The 12,542-nt window shown below is 41.9% G+C and overlaps 1 protein-coding gene across 1 annotated transcript in view; it reads left to right on the top strand.

The window, feature by feature from the left end:
- The window catches only part of si:ch211-158d24.2 (multiple epidermal growth factor-like domains protein 9), a 46,554-nt gene that overhangs the window by 7,017 nt on the left and 26,995 nt on the right, over positions 1-12,542 (top strand). Inside the window, exon 2 of the mRNA XM_006797574.3 lies at positions 494-713. Coding sequence (XP_006797637.1) covers positions 494-713 — 220 coding nt within the window. The remainder of the gene's footprint in view (positions 1-493; positions 714-12,542) is intronic.

Here is a 12,542-nt window from a genome sequence, read left to right as displayed (position 1 = left end):
TGGCAAAGACGCTTGTTGGCGATGGGAGAGGTTTGCTGTGTAAGATATGGTTAACATTGTGAAAGGATGTATTTTAACTCAAACCGCAATGTTTTTTTGTTTTTTTTTACCTAATCCCAACAAAGTAGTTTGTTGCTAGACCTAAACAAACAGGGAGTGAAAATGAGAAAGTGTTGAACAAGCAGGGTGAAACCAGGGTAAAAAAAATTATAGATGAAAAGTTGAATGGTTTATGATTTTGAAGGAAACGTATATGTATTTTCATCTTTAAGGGTCACAACAAAAAGGTTTTAAAATCCCTGTTTTGCACATTATACACAAGTGACTGCTTGTCGCATTTAAAATGTTTTATTGTGAAATAATATTTGTGAAATAAACACAATGTTCAGCATTTTGTTTAGTGTGGTCAGTACTAAGCTGCTTTCACTACTGTTGTCCTTCAAGCATTATTTACATTTTTTTTTGTCTTTCCTGTTTTTTTGTCACACCCCAGCCACCACTCACTCAGAGATCCTTTGTAACTGCAGCAGTGACTTTGAGGGGATTTCACATCCCGACGACTGTGACAAGAGCACCGGTCAGTGTTCGTGTGTGAAGGGCTACACTGGTCTGCAGTGTGAGGATTGCGAGGAGGATTACTTCACAAATGGCACCAGTGGCTGCCAGCCCTGTTCCTGCGACTCATACGGTGCAGTGAACCCCCTCTGTGACAGGTAAGGCTGCTTTTTCAGTTTCCCCGCAAGGGCAGCCTCTGGCAAAAAAGTCAGTTTGTTTGTTTTGTCAACACAACTGAAGAGACACGACTCATTTCTGTGCTGTGTCTCACTAGTAAATCAGATAAGCTTTGTTTACATATTTACTGCTTTTCTGACTAACTGTGGTATAAAATGCGCATGTCAACTGTATCTCTGTATAGAATGTAAGGGGGACTGTATTTTAGCATTTTTCAGCTTGCTGTTTTGGTTCAGCCTTACTGCTTGCCCCAACAGTGACCAGCAGAAATAGATGTTTACATTGCCCAGAACCACATTGCTAGTATTTATCAGGTAAAGTTGGGTATTTTGTTAACTGGTGAAGGAAAAAAACAGAGAGAGTCAATTCTGAAGCTGTTTTGGTGTTAAACATGGTTTCTTGACTGTTGTGTGTATAAACAGGCAACTACTCTGGTGGATTTGGCATAAAAATGCAGAGCCAGATAAGCAAGTTAATGATTTTTTTTCCTGTATACATAATCACAGCCTAGACTTTCAGGTAAGGGCAGAAGCGGCTGTTGATCAGAAGGTATCGTGGTTGGTTGACCCACTGTTAACCCACGGTCAGTGTCTGGATCTTCCAGCGTGTTTCAAAGTGAAGTTGCCCCTATGTGTCCATCAGAGTGCGAGTGTGTCCTTCTTGGATGAAGTGCTTATAAGACATAGAATGAAAGCATTGTATGAATGTGAATGGCAGGAAGATTGTAGTAGAAAGCTCTTTAAGTGCTCAGATTGTATGGGCCAGTCCACTTGATCATTAGCCAATGGCATGACTTTGTATTTTGATAAGTAGGGTGAGCCTTTTTTCTTTGTATTGTGCTGGAAAATTGGGAAATGGGTGCAGTGATCAGTTAAAACGTGCAAACATAAATGGAAATACAGTGTATAAGGTAAAGCGTGAAAGTCCATATTTGGTATGACTAACTTTATTCTTCATAGCATAGTCTAGACCAGGGGTAGGCAACCTTTCTGATGAGTGCCATCTAAAATTTCCTCAGAAGCCAGTGTGCCATATGATTGCATTAGCGATAAATTTAATAACGCTCTATATTAACAGTTACACACTATATAGAATCACTTTATAGAATTATATTTGTTTGCAGATGTTGGCAGCTATTAGCGAATAGTTATCAGCTATTTTGAAAAAAAAAAAAAAAAAAAAAGACACTTTTTATCCATAACAGCAAATGAACTGTACAACAGAAAATACAAATTGTCATGAACGTCTGCAGGCAGGAATAGGACCCACAGTGCCGACTCACAGCAGGCAAAAGTGTATTTCAAAACTCAGCTTTTAATGCTGGATGGCAAAATGTAACAAAGATCCAAATAAACTTACATGAGCAGGCAGACGAAACACACAGCCTAAATGAGGGTAGATCACGACACTGACACAGAGAAACACAGGGCTTAAATACACAGAGGGAGCAATCAGGGAATGGGTAACAGGAGGGAAACACAGCTGGGGCGAAACCAGATATATTAACATAAGACATGAGCTGTGTCCCAAAACGTCGGCTGCATCCTCCGGAGGCCGCATTTGAAGGCCGATTACGTCACAGCCAGGCGACGAAGGCTGTCCCAATTCGTCGACTCCTTCAAATGCGGCCGACAAATGCATCCTTCATTTCCCCGAATTTGAAGGATGGGTCGGGTGTGGCCTTCGTGGCCCACCATATCCCAGAATTCATAGCGCGGCCCAGCCAAATTTCAGCTGCCAACAATGGCGGCCGCTAATAAGTTTTAAAATTACTCTTATTAATCTTTCTGGGCCACAAAATAAACTTTTAACATATTTTAAGGCGAGAAAGTAGCTGTGTAAATTACAAATATCTGCTTGGTTTATCAAGACATCGCATATTTGCAAAAGTGTGCCGACGTTTTCGGAGACGTCTGTTACCCACCAGCTCGACACAGCTGAATAAACGTCAAACAGAAAACTGATTAAACAGAAGTGTGAGACGGTCGAGAATTTACGTCAGTGTCCTGTTATATTTTAGATAGCAAGGAGCAGACGGCCGAGTTTATTAAACTCCACCGACACAGCGGTGACGCAAATCTGAAGGCTAGACCGTCCCATTTCACAGCCTCGCACTTCCGGCCTTCTCGGTCTTTGAAGGACCCGGTCCACGTAGACCGCGAAGGCCGGGTCCTCCGAAGGATGCGGCCGACGTTTTGGGATACAGCTATGGACCTTCAAAGTAAAACAGGAAACATAACACAGACTGAACTTAGAGACACAGACTCACAGGCAGGCACTACAACAGAGGGAACAGAGACGTGGAACCAGGGCAGACAGACACTGACTGGACATGGGGAAATAGCAGACAGGGGAGACAGCAACTAAGGATTACACAGAGACATAAACCATAAGAAAGAACTCTAACAAAGAAACCAAAGACTAGAAAAGATAAATAATATAATAAACTCAAACCTCTGGGTCAACGACCCAGGCATCCTAACACAAATGCTATTTATGGTCTCCTCACAACAATGATAAGTAAAATAAACTGGGCCAATATGGCATGTTTGTTAATACAGGGCTACACAACTTTGCTAGACCCCTGCACAGTTACCAGCTGTTAGCTACTTGGTGTTATTTGTCTCTCAGAACAGTTCTTAACTTCCATTCAACTCATTCATGTCACCTAAAAGGTAAACCTGTTTCTCCATCACCTGTTCAGCTCTAATGATTCAGTAAGGACATCTCCTGGTTTCATCTTCATGTTTCCCTCTCACCAGATAACCAAACCGATATCATGACCAGCAGCTTTTATAGCTGTGGCTCCAGCAAACATCAGCTGATACTAGAAATTAATATTAATACGGGACAAATTGTTCCTTTTCAGCTCAATACGAAACGCGTCATATTTTCTCTAAATGCGGGACGACTCCGTCCGTTTTACGGGACGGTTGGCGACTCTACTAACTAACCTTATGAATAAAATAAAGTTCGCTACAACAATGCTGATGAAAACGCCGTCATGCTAGCTAGTACGCAGTACGAGTTATTGTAACTGACTGTAAAAAGTCAGCACAACGAAAATAAACTACACCTAAACTTGGTTTATATCTGACCCAGATAGACTGCAGGTCATAACTTCTTACCTGAAGTTCAGTTCACCTGACACTCGGACCGGTGCTGCCTTGGGTCTCTGCTCCTCCTGCCTCCCTTTTCGCTCATCCACCTGCCAGCCTCCACCACTTGCTAATGTTACTGAATCTGTGGAAGCTCCGCCATAGCCACCACCAAACAACTGAGTTATTTTTACACACCGGCCAGCATCTGGCCAATCCACCACCTTTCATTTTTTATACCCTTACAAAAAAAAAAAATCATCGGCCCAACGAGCAAATGCCCGATGCCCGATGGCCAGTCCAGCTATGGTCGTGCCATCAGTTAGCCCTTCTTAGGGTGCTTAGTCTAGACTGTTGTAGGCAAGCTGTCTTTTAATCTCTTAGTAGTTAAGTAAAATATTTTTTCCGGGTTCTTGGAGGTCATTCCAGAGCCTGTTTTGGATGTTGGCTTCCTTTTGTTCCATTCTCTGTCAAGATGTTCCCACACTGCTTCAATAATGGTAAATGGTCTGTATTTGTATAGCGCTTTACTTGGTCCTAAGGACCCCAAAGCGCTTTACACTATACACAATCATCCACACACACACACACACACACACACACACACACACACACACACACACACACACAGGTGATGACAGCTGCCCTGGGGCGCACTGACAGAGGCAAGGCTGCCGGACACTGGCACCACCGGGCCCTCTGACCACCACCAGTAAGCAATGGGTGAAATGTCTTGCCCAAGGACACAACGACCGAGACTGTCGGAGCCGGGGCTCGAGACTGTCGGAGCCGGGGCTCAAACCGGCAACCTTCCGATTACAAGACGAACGCCCAACTCTTGAGCCACGATCGCCCCTAGTAATGTTTCTAATGTTTAGATTTAGACTCTGGTGAGGCCAGTTGATGACTTTTAGTGTTTCATTGTGTGTTTTTTCTATCCAGGTATCCCTTTACTGCATTGGTGGTGTGTGTGGGATCATTGTCATGATGAAAAATTAATCTGTTACTGTTCAGATTTTTCCTAGATTGTGTTCCATGGTGCATCAAAATCGAATGGGTTTTTCTCCCACTCCCAATGCTACAGCCTGAAATGCAGCCACAAGCCACGACAGAGCCTCCAGCATGTTTTAAAAATGGCTGCAAACACTCACTGCTGTACCTCTGTCCTACTTCAAAAATGTAAAATTTGGATTCATTACTCCAGAAGACCTGTTCCCACTGATGTTCGGTGTTCAAAGAAAAACCTGAGAACAACCTTCAGAAAGACTGGAGAACTATTGCTCAAAAAATTAATTCTGACACCATGGAAGCCAATTTGGGACTAATGCTAATAAATGTTAGGACATGATTACACCTGAAAATGACCTCAAGCTTTTGTTTGAATTCTGGAGGGAAAAAAAAAGCTTTCACCCATTTTGGATAAGAGAAATATTATGACTGGTCAGTACTTACCAGTAAAATCAATAAAACGAAGATATCATTCGGGCTTTCCTTTAACACTGGCTCAGTCACTGGCTTAACTTGAATTTGAACATGTTTTGCATAAAGGGCTTAGCGACAGCACTGATTTGCACGTGAGTTAACGTCAGAGTGACTGCATTTAACCACCAGTTTGTCGAACACAGGGTGACTGTAGCTCAGGAGGTAGACCAGGATATCTAGTAATCAGAAGGTAATCAGAATTGTTGCTGGTTTGATCCCTGCCTGCATGCCAAATATCCTTGGCCAAGATATTGCAAATTGCTCTCTGACACATCCATCAGACTGTGAATGTTGGACAGAAAAAAGTGCTTGTATGAACTGGTGTAAATGGGTGAATAAGACATGTTGTATGAAGCGTTTTGATTGCTGAGGTTGAGTAGAGAAGCACTATCTAAGACTCTAATTGTGTCACTGTGATCTAAACTCTGAAACAAATCCTCTTTATGAGGCTACTGAGATTTACTTTGAGCCTCCATGAACCCTTTCAGGTATTTTTATTATGTAGACCAGCTGTACACATTTTGTATACAGTGGGTTATCAGGACAAAGGCAGACCTCTGATTTGTAATGTACCTGCAAATTGGCTACAGCATTTTAAAGGAGTCTTAACTTTAGCTCCAAAACTGCTGTGACACACCAAGCTTGAACAGACTGTGTGCTGTGAATTAGTGTTTGTTATCTGTAAAGATGGGGCCGAGATGTTCAAGGGATCAGCTGTGCTCAGACGGTGTTCATTCCAAATCATTGTTCTGCTCATTGATCCAGGTCATCTTGCTGCAGGCCTCCTGGAAGATGTCAAAATGTTACCCACCCTGGTTACTTCTCAAATCCAGTCAAAGAACACACAACAGCTCTTCTACACAGCCTTTCTACAGTCACAAGAACAGACTGGGAAAAGAAGCTGCGTGTGTGGGTTAGGAATGCGGTAAAAATAGCGGCTGTACTTTCTGCCTCTAGCCATGAAAAGGAAAGCTGCTGTTTAGAAGCTTGAGTCAGTGTCCGCAGCGTGTGGAGGATTTGTTTTGTCATGCCCCGAGAAACATGTTACTCACCTGAACTAAATCCTACAGGGTGGAGTCCTGTGATGCAACTACAGGATGTGTTTTTCATGCTGATTTAGATTTTGCGTGCACAGCACTTTCAAATGATGGTAAAGGTGGAGGCAGGAAGGTTATTTTGGGGCTCTGGGCTTTCACGCAGCGACACACCAAATACACTCCTCCTCAGATGTCTGCGCCTGGCCTCTGATAACCATCCCGGCCTAGCCTAGCCTCATTCAGGAGCTTAGCATTGTAACTTATCCAGATTAACCAGCTTTCAGACCCCCTGGCCTGCTGCTTTAGGTTTCTTTCCCATTAAGTAATGAGCTGAAGTAAAGGCAGTCTGTGCTGTGGTCATGTTCACTGAAATCACAGTGATAACAGCAGAAATTAAAAGATTTCAAAGAATTAGTTCAGGAATTGCTGACCTGGTCAAGAAGCTGGGGAGGCGTAGTTACCTTTAGGCATGGAACATGATGAGTTTCACTTGCGACAGTCATCTCATCACACCTGTAAAGTTCCTCCTACTCTCTGTCATTAACGTTGCATATTCAACCAAAGCAAGAATATAAACTGGAACATTTTAGAGAATCTACTTAATTCCGTCAGAAGATTCACTAAGAGCCTCTTTCACATAGTCTGACATAAAGACTGGAAATGGGCTGAAAACAGTTAAACATTTCACATCTTAAGACTGCAGATTATATGAGTTTGTTTATATCAAACAAGTGTTTGATATTTTAAGTGTTGCTTAAAATATTGCTGGATGAATTTTCTTACACAAGTAGGACTGTCTGCTTGCTCTTCGGAGCTGAACAGAATGCACAGCCGCATTTCCACAAGAATTAAGCTCTTAGCCCCAGAACTGCTGAAGAAAAAAATAGTATTAGAACATTTTTCTGTGCTAATGAAGCTATTCAACTACAACTCTTAAATGCTTGTGCCTAAAACAATTAAAAATACAAATTTCCTGAAACCTTTGGACTGACAGTGGGTTAATTAAGGCCAGGCAGGAATAATTTGCAACTATGACAATGGCAGAAAGCTCACAAGCCAACTCTACTAGAGTGACAGAGCAACTTACACCCTTAGGAATAAGAGAGTTTGGCTGTTTGGAAAGAAAATTGGTCAGTATAACCAAACCAAAACCTTTACTGTACTTGTTGAGTTGGAATCTATTTCTTTTTAAATATGAAATGGGAAATGGTGAAACCTTGCTAAGGAAGATGTAAATTGTTAATGTTTCTTCTACATAACTTAACAATGAATAAAATGTATAGATTATGTAGATTATGTATGTCTGTTTCTCTACATAAAGATTTCAAAAACATGGCAGGTGATTATGCATCAACATATTGTTCCTGTGTTGTTGGCATAATGTGATATTTAGAAGGTTGGAAACTAACAATGCTGCTTCCTAAAATGTCTGTGTACAGTTTTTAGCTAATAGCTTTTTTGGGAATTGCATTGCTGGTGCAAAACTGTCTGTGAAACTGTTATTTTTGGCATTTTTCATAGATTCCGCTTGTGAAGTGATAACATATTGTGTTTTTGTGACAAGTTGCTAGTAATTAAGTTCCCTTTAATTGAGTCTTTGCTCAGTTATTTTTCCAAGTGCACATACAGCACTGTTTCATCCCCTAGGTTAGCTGCCTTTTTTATGATTGAATGATTCATAGGTCAGTGTTGTGTCTTAACTAACACAAAATATTCCTCTGAAAATATACTGGACCCAAAAACATGTGAAAAAAAACAAACAGCAAACGACCTTGAAAGACCCACAGAAATCCTGTAGAACTATTGCTCTAGAGCACTTTTTAATTCAATTCAATTCAATTCAATTTTATTTATATAGCGCCAAATCACAACAAAAGTCGCCTCAAGGCGCTTCATAGATACAGAGAAAAACCCAACAATCATATGACCCCCTATGAGCAAGTACTTTGGCGACAGTGGGAAGGAAAAACTCCCTTTTAACAGGAAGAAACCTCCGGCAGAACCAGGCTCAGGGAGGGGCGGCCATCTGCTGCGACCGGTTGGGGTGAGAGAAGGAAGACAGGATAAAGACATGCTGTGGAAGAGAGACAGAGGTTAATAACAGATATGATTCAATGCAGAGAGGTCTATTAACACATAGTGAGTGAGAAAGGTGACTGGAAAGGAAAAACTCAATGCATCATGGGAATCCCCGGCAGCCTACGTCTATTGCAGCATAACTAAGGGAGGATTCAGGGTCACCTGGTCCAGCCCTAACTATATGCTTTAGCAAAAAGGAAAGTTTTAAACCTAATCTTAAAAGTAGAGATAGTGTCTGTCTCCCGAATCCAAACTGGAAGCTGGTTCCACAGAAGAGGGGCCTGAAAACTGAAGGCTCTCCCTCCCATTCTACTTTTAAATACTCTAGGAACAACAAGTAGGCCTGCAGTGCGAGAGCAAAGTGCTCTAATAGGGTGATATGGTATGATATGTTACTACAAGGTCATTAAGATAAGATGGGGCCTGATTATTTAAGACCTTGTATGTGAGGAGCAGGATTTTGAATTCAATTCTGGATTTAACAGGAAGCCAATGAAGGGAAGCCAAAACAGGAGAAATATGCTCTCTCTTTCTAGTCCCTGTCAGTACTCTTGCTGCAGCATTTTGGATTAGCTGAAGGCTTTTCAGTGAGTTTTTAGGACATCCTGATAATAATGAATTGCAGTAGTCCAGCCTGGAAGTAATAAATGCATGAACTAGTTTTTCAGCGTCACTCTGAGACAGGATATTTCTAATTTTAGAGATGTTGCGCAAATGGAAGAAAGCAGTCTTACATATTTGTTTAATATGTGCGTTGAAGGACATGTCCTGGTCAAAAATGACTCCAAGGTTTCTCACAGTGTTACTGGAGGCCAAGGTAATGCCATCCAGAGTAAGAATCTGGTTAGATACCATATTTCTAAGCTTTTCAGCGCCGAGTACAATAACCTCAGTTTTATCTGAATTAAGAAGCAGAAAGTTAGCGGCCATCCAGGTCTTTATGTCTTTAAGACATTCCTGCAGTTTAACTAATTGGTGTGTGTTATCTGGCTTCATGGACAGATAGAGCTGGGTGTCATCTGCATAGCAGTGAAAATGTATACTATGTCTTCTAATGATGCTGCCTAAGGGAAGCATGTATAATGTAAACAGAATTGGTCCTAGCACTGAACTCTGTGGAACTCCATAATTAACCTCAGTGTGTGAAGTGGACTCTCCATTTACATGCACAAATTGGAGTCTATTAGATAGATATGATACAAACCACTGCAGTGCAGTACCTGTAATACCTTTCTAGACCTTTTTAAAAGGTCTAGAAAGTCTGTCACGGTTGTTGAGAGCCTGATAGGCTTTAATGGCAGCATTTAGTTATAACACAGTTGTAGTTTCCTAAATCCAAGTGAGCAACTAAGTCTGAGCTTTGCTGTGTGAAGCAGCATTATGTAACTGCCGGACAACCTGTAGTCCACAGCAAGTGCTCAACGCTGTGCTCTTCTGTGAGCCTCTGTTGGGGCATTTGCTGGGGTGGAAGCAGAAGATTTTTGTTGGTTGTGATGTCATGCTGCATACACATGCTGAGTGTTTTTAAGAATGTCCCCTGCATTTCTGAGTCACTGTTTTTGTTTGCTGGTGCATTTATCTGTTTGGCTGGCCAAATATAGATGACACGACATCTCAGGCAGATGCTTAAAAGCGCCTATTTTCAGTTCTCTAAAACTTCAATTTAAATGCCAGAATTCCACATTTGTTCCTTAGAATTGAAAAGCAAGACCTTCTTTCTAGAATATCTACTTTATTTAGTTTTTCTGCACAGAGGCAGAAACCACTTTATGGAAGGTCAGTTTGTTCTTGTATAGCCTCTAAGAGAAAATAAAGCATGCCCAAGCCCTGCTGAGTGAATATCTGCCACTATCCTCAAATTCAGAGTCACATGTGATCAAACTAATGAATAAATTGTCAGCAGTAGCTTATGTCAGGAAGAGGAAGTCGGGTTGGATAAAAATAGGCCAAAGTGCCTTCCAGTACTTTGCATTTGGACTGTTCTTTACCCTCAGATGACATTAGTTGTTCTCAGTGTGAAATGATCATCTGTGTTCTTTAACTAAGTTGCAGTGGGCACACAAAATGGGGAAACTGAAATCTTTCAGCACAAGCAAACTTTTTAGTGCCTTGGGTTGTAGATTAACTCACCCTTCAACTGAACTGCTGATAATGATGTGACCTCTGCTCACAGGAGGAGTGTTAAGTGTGGTGAATGCTCAATATAAAGACATTAAGCCACAGTTTGGGAAAATAAAAGATGACAAATGAATGAAAACTATATAACAAAACTAAGGGCTGCGTAAGATTGTAAAAACAAACAAACAAAGCAAAAAAACCAAAAACAACAACGAAAAAAAACCCCAAACTTTGCCTCACTGGAGAACAAAAATATGAAAAGTAGTTTCTGTTACACGTGAATTGTACTTCTACATCAAATCTATGCCGTAAATTATGTCATGAGTTACGCCACTGGACGTGCACCTCCCTAGAAATGCGATTCCACGCCAGGTTAATGTATGCCACAGCCACTTGAATGGCATTGAAGGTTCCGGTGTAGGGAGTAAAGGAGTTTCTGGTTACTATGAAAGTTAGAAGGTGGATTTCCTGCAGAAGTCTAAACCTTTAGAAATGCCATTTAAAGATTTGCATAATCACACAGGTTTCCAGATGGTTACTCCAATGAGACTTTGACAATGTTTCAGTCATTTGGTCACAAGAAAAGTGATGTAAATATTACTAGTTATAAAAAAAGGGAGGCTTTAGAGAGAAGTTAAAACCCTTATACTCTTCTTCTATCAATACCAGTAACATGGTGAGTCCATGTGTCCTGATCATTGCTTTGACTATCTTTTCGAGTGCCATGAGAGTATTCCGATATGAGGATGAGACTAGAGGCCAAGATCAAGGTAGCATGGAGGGAGGTTAGCCAACTATCGGAGCTGCAAAAAGATGCGATGAAGAAGGTGCCTAAGAAGTACAGCAACCTGAGGCCTTGGAAATTGCCAAGCAATAACCTACAGGCCTGGCCAGCTGCTTGAAGAGGTATACCAGAGGGATAGAAGGCAGGAGAATAAACCTGCTGTTCTCCACAGAACCATCCAACCATCTGCTCAGTAGCAGAGGAACAATATGAGAACACAACCACCAAGGCTGGAGACTGAGCAATACTGGAAGAGCATATGGGAGAAGGATGAAACACATAACAGCAATGCTCAGTGGCTAATGGATCTAGGAGCAGACCACAGCAACCTCCCTGAACAGGATAACCATCAAAGTGGCAGACATCCAAGAAAGGGTCTCCAATATGAAGAGTTGGACAGCACCAGGCCCCGACATGGTTCACGCCTACTGGCTGAAGGAGCTTGACTGCACTCCATGAGCATCTGCCAGCACAGCCTCAGTACCACATGGACGCTCCTGTCAGGCATCATAGCAGCTAAGATGAATAGGCACATGGCTCAATACATGAGTGGGTCACAGAAAGGAATAGGCAGGAATACAAGAGGAGCAAAAGACCAGCTACTGGTAGACAGAGCAGTCGTTCCAGACTGCAAGAGCAGACTGACCAGTCTGTGTACTGCTTGGATTGATTACAAGAATGCCTATGACTAGATGCCCCTCACCTGGATCCTGGAATGTCTAGAATTGTACAAGATCAACAGGACCCTTAGAACCTTTATCAGGCACTTAGCGGGGATGTGGCATACCACACTAGAGGCCAATTTCAAGCCCATAGCACAAGTCACCATTAATTGCGGGATCTATCAAGGAGATGTTCTGTCCCCACTACTGTTCTGCATAGGCCTGAACCCCCTCAGTGAGATCATTGACAAGACTGGCTACGGATACCAACTACGGAACGGAGCAATTGTCAGACACCTCCTGTACATGGATGACATCAAGTTGTATGCCAAGAGTGAACAAGACATCCATTTACTGATCCACACCACCAGGATATAAAGCTATGACATTGGAATGTCATTTGGATTGGAGAAGTGTAGTCGGATGGTAACAAAGAGAGGGAAGGTAGTCAGAACTGAAGGGATTGAACTACCAGAAAGTAACATTGTAGACCTCAAGGACAGCTACAAATACCTGTTTGATTGGATAACCAATCAAAGTTTTCTTAAAG

This window comes from Neolamprologus brichardi, chromosome 12 (genome assembly GCF_056152115.1).
Source record: "Neolamprologus brichardi isolate AB-2024 chromosome 12, ASM5615211v1, whole genome shotgun sequence".
NCBI classification, from domain to species: Eukaryota; Metazoa; Chordata; class Actinopteri; order Cichliformes; family Cichlidae; genus Neolamprologus; species Neolamprologus brichardi.
The sequence above is the reverse complement of the archived record's forward strand: the minus strand, read 5'-3'. Positions and strand labels throughout refer to the sequence as shown.